Genomic DNA, 12,141 nt, shown 5'->3' on the forward strand with positions numbered 1-12,141 from the left:
TTTTGGCTTAATTAGCTTGTGAGTTGCTTGTTGGCTAGTTTTTGGCTTGTAGCTTTATGCTTCTTTTTTTCTGATCAGCTCCTGGCAAGCAGAAGCAAGGGGGGGAAGCAGGGGGAGAGAGTCAGGGGTGCACAGCAGGCCCACCAGTCCCAGACTGCATGCTAGGGGATCTAGTCACATAGAGCGTTGGGGTTCTTAGGGATTGGCTTGTTTTGAAATGGGATTAGCTTCATTTTTAGTTTACTGTGAAAATCGGGGTGCTTATTTACCATGTGAAAGTTGGCAACTGTGTCCACAACCCTCTTTCCCTCTCCCACCACAAGTCTGCCTCACATCCCCTTACTGTACGCAGTGTTGTAGCTATGTCAATCCCAGAATTTGGTTCAATAAAAGATATAAACTCATCCACTCTGTCTCTCTCACTTCCCCTTGTAACTCCCCACACAGCTACTAGATGATGCACCAAAGGACAGAGCTGAGTAGAGTGGGGATGGGAATTTAGCAACATTCAGAGAGGCACTGAATAATATCTAGTTATCATTAATAATTTTTTTGGAAGGGCTATTAAATTTTATACTTGGTTTCAGCCCATCTCTAACTGTGAGAAATCAGGATGTGAACTAATGGGGAGCAGAGTACCACAGATCTGCCTACACCAGGTTTCTTGCACCTGCCTCTGAAGGATCTGGTACTGGCCCCTCTATGAGACAGCACTCTTGACCCCAGCTCTGATCCAGCAGGGCTGTTCCTACAAGAGCCTGATGACAACCTGACTTCAGGGAAAAATTTCAAAAAGGGTTTCTCTAAATTTCACCTGCTTAAGTTACATTAGTAACCTTTAGCTAAGAAAATTTACCTGTTCAGGGTGTATATTAAATATAGAGATTAAACACAGGAAGTAGTGTGTATTAAAAGGATTAATCATCCTTTAAAGACAAATTTCAATGCAACTTCAATTCTCGGCTGTTAAGGTAACTTCAGCATTACTCAAGTCACAGTTCACTGGAGGGTTCTGAAGGACAGACAGATGACTAAACTGTGAGCTGTAGCAGATGGGGAATCAGTGGAGAAGGAGAATACAAGACAGACTTGCAACTCTCTGGGAGAATTATAAAATGGAATTAAGGTTGTCTGAGTGCTTGTGTCTGGTAATTGAAAACATTTAAATGTTTTGTGTCATTTCAATATTAAGGTTGGTGTGACAAACTATGAAGCTGGAAACCAGATACTATAGGGAGGGGTTGCAATAGAGGAAGATGGGGAGCCAAACTAAGGGAAGCAGTAAGAAGATAAATTTAAGGGTGGTGGTGAAGGAGGAATAATCAGCAAAGGTGTGCAAAGGAAGCTCAGGTCTGGACAAGCAGGAGGGTCTGTGGGTTGGAACTGAGCTTCAAGAGAGACCAGAAGTAGAAGGTGGTTGTGGAAGAGAAACTCAGTTTATTATAGGTTTCAGAGTAACAGCCGTGTTAGTCTGTATTTGCAAAAAGAAAAGGTGCCACAAGTACTCCTTTTCAGTTTATTATGATTTTACAACACCCCATTCTGTGCACAGCTCCAGGTGTTAAACCTGTTAGACCCAGGATGCCATTCCTTCCAGGATGCACATGGCTAGCTCTCACAGGTCTGCTCCTAGCGGTGCTTTCCAGTGCGGTTGAAGCGTCTGTACAGGAACCTGATCCTTTTGTTAAGGTTCTTGTAATCCTGTTCAAACATTCGGTGTCCTACAATTTGCTTCTTGCGGATGCATCTTTGTAGCTCATTTCCCCTCCAGCCTTGCAGCCACCTGGGCCCTGTGATCAAGTCCTTGGGGTGAATGTGGAAGTCTCCTGAGGAGGAAGGGGTAAGTGTGAAACAGATGCAAGTAACAGGAAAACAAACCCAGGGTAGCAGAAATGTTAGCCCCAGGTCCCATCAACTTCAATTCATTCTGACATCATTACATTTTCCCCAGCCCCAGAGTAGGACTAACCTCTACTCTCCTGACCCCCGATTTGGAGTTCCAGTTATTTTCCCTTCTCCCGTGATATCTTCAGACCCACACTTGGTCACTTACCTAGAATTCCTATATTGTCATAGACCCCAAATAAGGCTCGTTTCTCTGTCCAGCGATCAACCTCTTTAGGTTCAGGGGGCAACTTCACATGGATCCAGCTGGAGACCCCTTGAAACGGAGAAAATAGCTGAAGAACTACATTAAAAGTAGAAGGGCCTGACCCTGCAGGTCGCCCTTGCCTGGCCAGGAGGGCAATACAATGTCAGGGTGCGTGCCCCGCTCACCACAGTGAAGGCTCCTCGCGGCCTGGACCAGAGACAGACTACGGCCCAAGAGGCCCCATCTTGCCAGCTGCAGCAGAGGCCCCATTGTCCACCCTGCAAAGACAGAGCCCCGGTCACCGGAGCGGCCCCGACAGAGCCCGCGCAGCAAGGGCGGGACGACCGGGCATGCGCTCCCCGCTCCCTTCCCCCAGGAACCACGGGGCACAAACCGGGCAGGCCCGACTGGAGCGACGGACTTAGGGGCAGCCGAAGCCCCGCCGAGACACAGCCATCTTGACTGGCTGCTGCTTCCCACAATGCACCGCTCCCCGCGCGGCCTGTCCTGGCGCACCCCGGTGTCCCTGGCCACGGGTCCAGACCAAAGCAACGGTAGCTGCTGTCCCCGGACGCCCCTCCCTGACTATGAGCCCGGGCTCGAAAGATTCAAACCCCCCGCCCCCGCCTTGCCAGCGCCACGGACCAGGCGTTGGGCGGCCGAGATCTGAGAGGTGGAAGGAGCCTCTGGGGTGTGATTGGTTGTTGGGTTCCAACCGCCCTCTGATTGGCGCCGGTAACAAGGAGGCGGTTGTAATTCGAATGCGGGAGGAGTTGGCGGGAACTCGACCGTTCGGAGGTGAGAGGGCTTGCAAGTGGGTAATTGGATGGAGGTGAACAAAGCGGTGTGTGCTGTGATTGGCTCCCTGGTTTTCCGCGGGCGCTGATAGGCGGAAGCTGGGGGTTATAGTGTTTGCCTGGGCCCCGCGCGGTTTGACCGTTTGGAGGAGGCTCTTGGGGTAGGGAGGCAAGGCGCCCGCCGCCGCCGCCGCCGCCGCCGCCCTCGCCCTGTTCCTGGGCAGCCGGGAGATGCCGTCGCTGTCGCTGTCCCCGCTCCCCTGGGAGTTCCACCTGCCCCTGTCCCCGGGCGATCTGCTCCGGAGCGGGGACCCGGCGCAGTATGTGGTGCAGGAGGTGCTGTCTCTAGCCCAGGTTGCTGTGCAGCTGGCGGGTAAGAGGCGCGGCTCTTTCCCTCCCCCTCCCCCTCCCCCCCCCCGCCTCGGGCTGTGCGGTTAATAGCGTTCCCGCCTCTCACGTTATGATTGTGACTGGCAATTTTGGGAGTGTTTTCCTGGTCTCATGAAAACGGATTCTCCCTTATTCAAAATGGCCGCCATCTCCCTTTGCTGTCAATGGGGCTGAAGCCAGCAAAATGGGCGCCATCTCCCGACGGTCTGCCGGCGTGTGGGAGTGAGGCTGCCCTAGGGAAAGTTGGCTGCGCTCTCCAACTGTTTGTGATAGGTTTCAGAGGGGTAGCCGTGTTAGTCGGTATCAGCGAAAACAACGCGCCCTCGCTGATGACGGGTTCTGCTAGATAACGATCCAAAGCAGAGCGGACGGACGCATGTTCATTTTCATTATGTGAGTCAGATGCCACCAGCAAAAGTTGATTTTCTTTTTTGGGTGGTTCAGGTTCTGTAGTTTCTGCATCAGGGTGTTGCTCTTTTAAGACTTCTGAAAGCGTGCTCCACGCGTCAGCCCTCTCAGATTTTTGGAAGGCACTTCAGATTCTTAAACCTTGGATCAGGTGCTGTAGCTATCTTTAGAAATCTCACATTGGTACCTTCTTTGCATTTTGAGAAATCTGCAGTGAAAGTGTTCTTAAAATGAACAACATGTGCTGGGTCATCATTGGAGACTGCTATAACATTATATATACGGTAAAATGTGCATAAAACAGAGCAGGAGGCATACAGTTCTCCCCCAAGGAGTTCAGTCACAAATTTAATTGACACTTTTTTTTACAAGTGTCATCAGCATGCATGCATGAAGGGGCATACAAATGTTTAGCATATTTGGCACGTAAATACCTTGCAAAGCTGGCTACAAAAGTGCCATGCAAACACCTGTTGTCGCTTTTAGGTGACATTGTAAATAAGAAGCGGGCAGCATTATCTCCCATAAATGTAAACAAACTTGTTTGTCTTAGCTGTTGGCTAAACAAGAAGTAGGACTAAGTTGAGTTGTAGGCTCAGTTTTACTCCGTTTTGTTTTTTGAGTGCAGTTATGTAACAAAAAAAAAATCTACATTTGTAAGTTGCACTTTTAGGATAAAGAGATTGCACTACAGAACTTGTATGAGGTGAATTGAAAAATACTATTTCTCGGGTTTTTTTTACAGTGCAAATATTTGTAATCAAAATAATATAAAGTGAGCACTGTATATTTTGTATTCTGTATTGTAATTGAAGTCAATATATTTGAAAATGTATAAAAACATCCGAAATAGTTAATAAATTTCAGTTGGGATTCAACAGTGCTATTAAAACTGCGATTAATTGTGGTTATTTTTTTTTGAGTTAATTGTGTGACTTAACTGCAATTAATTGACAGCCCTAGTAAATACATGTAAAAAATTGAGAGGATTACTGAAAATTAGGGAGGACTGGCATCTGTGCTTCATGGATGGTCCTGTAGTAATGAGATAGTGTCCTGGGGCAGCAGAAGTCAGTAGAGCGGGGAGTTGGGAAAATGTTGATACTGGATCTGGGGCCCTGAGCTCTGCAACAACACTTACCTTCTCCCACTGTCTTGGGACTTCTCCTCTACTTGACATCCAAGCAGAAGAGAAGCCCCAGGGGAGCCAGCGAGTCAGAGACCTGATGCTGTTGGATCCAGGGAAGGGGTTGGGGGGAGGACACTTCAGGCAGTGAGGCAGGTAACCAGAGGAGTCCAGACAGTAATAGACAATGGATGTCTGTTCCCACATCTTAGGGGTGAGGAGAGGATAAGTGGAGTCTCCATCTGAGCTGCCAGAGAGGGGTGTCCATTTTCTGTCCATTGAAGGTTGTCTTTTCATCCTGAAATTATTACATATAGCCAAAACAGTGGAGGGGAGTTAAAAAATCAAGAGGCTAAAAAAAAAGTTTAATAGCTTTTGTTTTTTTTAAATCTCATGATTTTGTGGGGCCAATCTCATGACTTTTCAGCATTTGTTTCATGATTTTTGATCCCTTGCAGTTGGCAATATTGTGTTAATTGTGTCTCACCGTCTTTTCAGAATTCCGGGAGGCATTCCGGGTGCAGGGGCCACTGGCCATCCTGCAGCACTTTGACACCCTCTACAGTCTGCTCCAGTGAGTATACCCCGACCTGCGGGGGTGAGGGGGAGTGGCTTGGTCATGGGTTTCAGGAATGATGATCAGTGGTAGTGGGCACTGCTGCTCTTGCTCCTACCAAGGGTTCAGGAGAACAGAGTCCTGGGTGTGTCTGCAGAGGTATCCAGATGGGGCTAGGTCAGTTAAGCACTGCTGGGCCTGCACAGCACAATTGTACCCATCTGACAGAGCTGGACACCCCTGTCCCTGCAAACTTCTCATCCACTGGGTTCTGAGCCCCTGGCCAGGTCCGTTTATAGATGCCTCGTCTTCCTGAGTGTGGTGGGGCCTGATGCTGTGAGTGGCATAAACCCATCCCCACCCTATGGTTATCCCACTGGGATACTAGTTAGTAATGTGTTAACATAAACATTGACTGTTTAACTGGTTACTGCAAATGCTATCTCGGGAAGGAGAGGGTGTTAAGCTGAACCAAGGGAGAAGTTTGGGAACCTTTCCCAGTGCTGAGGGATCTATGAGCATAGACACCTCACTGCTGGGAATTGGGAGTTCCTGGAGGAAAGGGAATGTTACAGCTGGGCAGGAAACAGATTTCCTATCTCACCAATATTTTAGGTAGGCCATTTTGTCTCTGTCTGTCTGTCTCTCTCTCCTTTTTTCCCCCCCTTCAACATCAGGACAAAACTGACACCTTTTGATGTGTGTGTGCGCGTGTGTTACAGCTGTCTTGAGTTTTTTATTATAGGATAATTTGGTTTTTCTGGGTGGCTGGTTGTTAAATAGCATTGGGTAATGGTTTGTGTATGTGAATTCAGTCTTAAGGCTGCAGTGAAAATTGCTTGTCAGCTTATTTTGCAGTTTGCATAGTTTGTAGTGGGAAAACATCTCTTGATTTGTACTAATCTAGGTCTGCAAAACTTTTGCTGGCATAGCTATGTCAATAAGGGGTATATAATGGTATCCTATGCTTGGCAAAAACTAGACAAGGCCTTAGTTACCATATTATAACTTCTTGCATTGCCTTTGTCTTTTGTAACTTTTTGTGTTCGTACAATATCAGACTCTCACTAGTTCAAATAATTTGCATTTCCAGACCATAGCTAAGTGTTTGGTACTCAGAAGTGAAGTGGTATTTGCTTAATAAGCTTATTCAATAAGCAATAAATTCTGATCGCTCACCTAGATCCATTATTTTGTTTATAACATTTATAAATGTTCTATGAAATCTTTGTGTACGTGTAGAGGCCTGTTTTGGAGGTGCTGATGCACTATAGTAAGAGTTTTCCTCTTAATGTAGGTGTTCAGTCCATTACATGAGGAGGAATATAGTGTATCCTCCCAAAACTAGCACATACGTTTTGAGTACCAAATTTTCTGAGAAATTGCAGGTAAACCCATCAATGAGTTAAAATCAGTTAGATGAGTTCTTTTGTCTCCAAATTCTCCAGAGAAACTCTCTGCGGAACCGATTTGAACCTTCTTATAAATTGAGCCCTCTAGTCACAAATGTGGGCAGGTTGGGAGAGGACTGGGTTTAGAAGACAAGTCTAGAGTTGCTTCTGAAGACTCTTGTGTTACAGCCTTGAACTAGACCTAGTGCCAGTGGTCATCCTGTATTTTGTCATCTGTTGTCTGCCTCACAGCCATTTCCGATCCGTAAATGCTGCAGTCAAGGAGGATGCCCTGGAGCTGATGGGGAGAGGTAGGTATGAGGACCCTTCTCCCCTTGTGGAGGGAACGGTGAGATGTTTGCTTCTTCCCTGCAGCTTTATGATGATATGAAGGCAAATGTGACCCCATTGGCCGGGCTGCACCCTCACCCATCCCCGATACAGGTCTGTAATCTTGGCAGGCAGTGCAGAGTCGTGTGCGTTCGCTGTAAGGGCAGACCGACAGGAAGTCCCATTTTCCATTTCATTCCTGGCAGGAGATATGCCTGCCCCTAGCAAGTGGTCCTAGGAGCTGGGCAGGATGTGGGGACAGGGTAAACTTAGCATCTCTGGGTCCTGGGTCACAGGGTGTAGCCCAAATTATGGCTGGTGAGGCATGAGCACAGTTCTTTGGTAATCTGATGGCTGCTGTGAATTTCTTAAAAGGGAAGTGGGTGCTTGGGTGTGTATGGGTAGTGATGCTTATGCCTTCTCACCTCCCTGCAGTGGTGTCCCGTCACTCCAGTGACCTCTCCTCCATCTTGGATAATCTTGACCTGAGCCCTTCAGACCGCACCATTCACCTCAATGCTCTTAAAATGAACTGCTATGTACTGACTCATCTAGTGGAGGCCTTTGAAATAGACTCCTGCAAGAGTGGCTTGGCAGGGCTAGATCCCAGTGGGAAGGTATGTATGCGGGATTGGGGGTGGATTTTATGAAAATGGAGATGCATAAACTTACTGGACTCCATTCAACTTTGTTCATACTCACTGATGTCCCCTCAGAGAACTGCAATATCAGTTCAGTGGCATAGCTGGAATTTCCCATATGGATACTGGGCAGGCCAATATGACATGAGGAAAGCCAGGTTGTGGTACATGCACCTCTAAGAATTGCTTATGGGCAGCAGCTTCAGGAGACAGGACATCACATAGCATGTAATGCTCCCCTGATATCTAAGTGCCCAGGCTGTTCTCTGTGCTGCCTCCCACTTCTGTGTCTGCCTTTGTTGCAGTTCCAGTATACCAGCATTTCCTCCCAAGCACATGCCTTCTTCCGCCCCCCTGCATATTAGAGGAAAGCAGCTGCTTCCATTTGGTGTAGCCCTTTGGTTCCTGGCAGGTTTGAGGCAAGGGTTTCATTACTGTAAAGCTTGAGTGTTGCCTCCAGTTTTAAAAGGGAATGCTGCCTGATGTAAATACCCATAATCTCCTCAGAGCAAGAAAAACCGCACCACGGGCTCAGGCTTCTGCTGGGAGGAGGAGAGGCAGCCACTCATACAGCTGCTGACACAGCTGCTGCAACTGAACCTCCGTCGACTGTGGTGTGGTTTGGTGGTGGAGGAGGAATTCATCAGGTAAAGGTTGAAGTGAATGCTGGGGAGAGGAAAGCAGGATGGAATGGCTGCAGGGGGTGAGCTATATGTGGGAGACTTGGAAGGGCTGACTTGGAAGAGGAATAGGTAAATCAGTTTGTTCCACCTCATTCAAAGACAATCTATAGGATGTGAACCTCAGGGGAGTAGGGAGATCAGGGTAAGACTGAACCAAGGGAAAAGTTTGGGAACCATTCCCAGTGCTGAGGGATCTATGAGCATGGACACCTCATGCTAAGGCCCTGAGAAAAATCTTTTTTGTTCAATTCACTGCAGTGTCATGGGTAATGTTTGAATTTCCTGGGACAGGCATGGCTCCTGAGTCTTCTCTTCCCCCTTCTCCTACCCTTTTCAAACTGCTGTGATTTTTTTTTTCCAACATGAGAGAGGTGTTCTCAGTGCCACCCCCTTTCTCTGCTGGCTAGACAAGAAGTAGCAATGATGGCCTAGGGTGGAATGAATTGGGCTGGACTGAGCCAGACCACCTGGTGCCATGTGTTGATACCTCTGCCTGCCCCTGCTCCCCAGGATGGAACTGACCCGCTAGCCCATGATGAACAGCTACAGCCTCCATAGATAGGTAGAAGCGTCTCCCTTCTGTTGGAAAAACCATGGCATTGGGCTAATTTCATGATTTTTCATGCAGTCCATGAAATTATTTACCCAGGGCCTTCCTCATTGCTTAGGACATTGGGAAGTTGGAGCCTGAGCAACAGCTCTTTGCCCTGTTCTGTCCCGGGGTGAGGAGGTGGAAACTTAGAGGCTCTGCCAGTTCAGATCTCTTTGATGGGGTTGTCAGGTTAGTGTCAGGTCTCCTTCTCTCCCTATTTTCCTTTTAGCTTAGTGACTGGCAGCTGTTACCGCATTCTGGAGAAGCCCAGCATCAGCCACCAGAAGCATCGGGCCATGCGGGAGGCAGTAATGCATCTACTTGCTGTGGCTCTGACTCACTATGACCACATGCTCAGTGAGTCTGTCATCTCCCCTTCCTGATGTGGGACCCCCTCGTGTATCCTCTGACCCTTTTTCCCTTCCTCTGGTTTGGCAGGTGCAACTCTGAAGATCACACAGATGCTGCAGCACTTTGAACATGTAGCCCCAGTGTTTGCGGGGGCTGTGAGCCTGTGGGCCACAGAGTATGGCATGAAGAGCATGGTGGGAGAGTTGCTGAGGTGAGAAACTCTCCAAGCCCATGCCCCCTCCATCCCCAGCAGCCTTGGACACTGACTCTTCCTTTGTGCAGGGAGATTGGCCAGAAATGTCCACAAGATCTGACTCGAGATGCTTCCGGAGTGAAGGGTTATGCTGCCTTTCTCACAGAACTGGCTGAACAAATCCCAGCGATAGTGCTGTCAAACATGAGTGTCCTGATGCATCACTTGGATGGAGAGGTACTGCTTGGAAAGGGCAAAGCACAGCATCTCCAGGGAAATGAATGTGTAACATAGTGGTGTCAAATCTTTTGGCCTGAAGCGTATTTCACAAAGATCAAGGGGTTGCAATCAATATTCTGGGGCTGATTCTCTGCCTTGCTCCACTCCCTTCATGCTCCGGTGATGCGAACAGAGCCAGAACCACATGGTACAGAAAGTACCATGCTGGAAATTCTCCCAGCATAGGTAATATCCAACAGCAGAGAGATACTGCTCTCCATGGGGCTCCTACAGCCTGGCAAGGAAGCAGCCAATAGCAGGGATGCAATGGATATTTGCCAGAGGTGGTTTTACCAGGTAAAATGGTTTGTACCACCACAGGACAAAGTAGTTAGTACCAGCTTAAGGCATTTTCTATTTTAAAAACTGTTTCATAAATGCGTGCCACATTCCTCTTAGCTTTAGTTACATATTCAAGTTGTGGTTACATATGGCAGTAGATTTGTAAACTAATTTAGGTTTGTACAAATAAAAAGTAAAACTTCAGTGGGCACAATACTCATGTAATTATAATATCGAACATCAGAATGTCTATACATTCTGGTTTAGTATTTTCTAAAGGAAGTTATACATGTTATGACTCATTTCAGTTTTAAATATTTATATGAACAAAAGTTGAAAACATTTGATTATGTGGAATTGACAGTAATGCAGGGTTGAAGCATTAAGGAATCAGAAGCATGCAGAATTGCAGACTACCACCCAAGTCCATTTGGCCATACAGCATTCTGTAGCAGAAGACCAGCTTTGACATAGTGGATTGACCAAGCCTATTCCTCAGTTTTTTGAATGGATGTATCCAAAGTTTGAAAAGATTTGTTTTGTACTTGCTGATGCAATTATTTTTCCCAGTTTAACCCGGGCTTAAGATGGTATTTACAGCATCTTGTCCTAAACTAGTTTTTTCTGGGAAATTGCCAACCCTGGCCAATAGAGCAGCCAGAACGTCTGTCTTTCCTCATTACGATTCAGCATTTGGCCAATAGAGGAGCTGCTGAGAAAATGCATCAGGAAAAGAACAGTAGCTGTTTTGGAGCTGCAAGGGAAGTGGTGCTCCCCATAATAAGGAGCCGGATTTGCTTTTATTTAAACTGCAGGGTGTGGCTTACCTTCAACTCATAACCAAATACAAATTTTCTTAAGTCATTCTCAAAGTCCACAAATGATACTCATGCCACGGATTGGGTGCTGTGGACCTAGGTGCATAGGAGGGCTGGGAGACACAGCCTCCTGGGCTCAGCCACAATTGCTTGTTGTCACACAGAAATTCTGTGGTGGAGCAGGGAATTGAATTTGGGTTTCCCAAATCCCAGGCTAGGTGCTGTAAGCACTGGACCATCCTTGCTGCCTTAGCATGAGTCCTGGTTGGATAGGGGCTTCAGGAATATGCCCTCCCTTCGCTCCCAGTATAATGAAGTCATTTTCTCTCTTCAGAGCTATGTGATGAGAAATGCCATCTTGACAGCCATGGCAGAGATGTTGCTGCAGGTGCTGAGTGGAGATCAGCTAGAGGAAGCTGCGAGGAGTACTCGGGACCAGTTCCTGGATACACTGCAGGCCCATTTATGTGATGTCAATGGGTTTGTGCGCAGCCGTGTGCTGCAGCTCTTCACGCGGATTGTCCAGCAGAAGGTGAACCTCTGCGTGAGGAGACTGGGGGGTTGGCCTCAAACTGCTCTCCTATGCAAGGAGGGGTAAGGGAGAACATCAGGCCTCTTGCTGGGCTCTGAGGAAACTTGGCTGCAAAGAGCCTTCCCAGAGTGAGGAATGAAAGATTGCATCTAATTTCTCCAGGGCCTCTGGGTAACCTCTTCAATCTGCTCTTTGCTGCAGGCCCTTCCCTTGGCTCGGTTCCAGGCTGTGGTGTCTCTGGCTGTGGGCCGTCTCCAAGACAGATCAGTAACAGTGGCTAAGAATGCCATCCAGTTGCTGGCTGCATTTCTTTCAAACAACCCCTTCTCCTGCAAGGTAACCCTTGTACCATGCTGGAATTTCTGTGCCTCCCCTGGGGCAGGAGCCCCCAGGGAGAGAGTGGTCACCAGTCTTTGGTTGTGGCTCAGGCTCAAGTTTGGAGGCTTCCTTGTTTTTCCTCTGATCCAGGTGCCCTAATATCTGGGCTTTCCATCCTTTCATGCAGCTTGCATGTATGCAGGGGCATGGTGTATGCCTCTTAACTCTGCTAAAAACCTGCTCCAGTTTGATTTGAGTCTGCAGTGGGGATTCTTCTTTAGGATCTTGGTTCAGACTTCGGGATCTTGCTCCACTGCACCCCCTCTAGGTCATGAGGTTCATGCTGTTGCACGCCCTTCACT

The 12,141-nt window shown here is 47.8% G+C and overlaps 2 protein-coding genes and 1 non-coding gene across 4 annotated transcripts in view; 2 read left to right on the forward strand and 1 right to left on the reverse strand.

The window, feature by feature from the left end:
* Positions 1-911: 911 nt before the first annotated feature.
* MRPL51 (mitochondrial ribosomal protein L51) lies at positions 912-2,800 on the reverse strand. 2 transcript variants are annotated; one of them, XM_074975485.1, is made up of 4 exons: positions 2,738-2,800; positions 2,278-2,370; positions 2,054-2,161; positions 912-1,826 (listed from the first exon to the last, which is right to left on the reverse strand). In XM_074975485.1, the coding sequence occupies exons 2-4, from the start codon at positions 2,360-2,362 to the stop codon at positions 1,630-1,632; spliced, it is 390 nt and encodes a 129-aa protein (XP_074831586.1). In that variant the 5' UTR covers positions 2,363-2,370; positions 2,738-2,800; the 3' UTR covers positions 912-1,629. The 2 variants fall into 2 exon arrangements, with proteins under 2 accessions (XP_074831586.1, XP_074831579.1); XM_074975478.1 differs by lacking the exon at positions 2,738-2,800 and adding an exon at positions 2,487-2,688.
* A 215-nt stretch (positions 2,801-3,015) lies between these two features.
* NCAPD2 (non-SMC condensin I complex subunit D2) overlaps positions 3,016-12,141 on the forward strand; it is a 57,264-nt gene continuing 48,138 nt past the window's right edge. The window contains exons 1-10 of the mRNA XM_074975464.1: positions 3,016-3,262; positions 5,312-5,387; positions 7,013-7,071; positions 7,526-7,707; positions 8,239-8,378; positions 9,236-9,363; positions 9,445-9,568; positions 9,640-9,787; positions 11,264-11,461; positions 11,663-11,797. Coding sequence (XP_074831565.1) covers positions 3,121-3,262; positions 5,312-5,387; positions 7,013-7,071; positions 7,526-7,707; positions 8,239-8,378; positions 9,236-9,363; positions 9,445-9,568; positions 9,640-9,787; positions 11,264-11,461; positions 11,663-11,797 — 1,332 coding nt within the window. The 5' untranslated portion in view covers positions 3,016-3,120. The remainder of the gene's footprint in view (positions 3,263-5,311; positions 5,388-7,012; positions 7,072-7,525; positions 7,708-8,238; positions 8,379-9,235; positions 9,364-9,444; positions 9,569-9,639; positions 9,788-11,263; positions 11,462-11,662; positions 11,798-12,141) is intronic.
* LOC141981109 (small nucleolar RNA U85) lies at positions 7,135-7,446 on the forward strand. Its single transcript, XR_012637664.1, has one exon. It is a non-coding gene; the product is annotated as a small nucleolar RNA U85 (small nucleolar RNA).

Source organism: Natator depressus, chromosome 1 (assembly GCF_965152275.1).
Source record: "Natator depressus isolate rNatDep1 chromosome 1, rNatDep2.hap1, whole genome shotgun sequence".
NCBI classification, from domain to species: Eukaryota; Metazoa; Chordata; order Testudines; family Cheloniidae; genus Natator; species Natator depressus.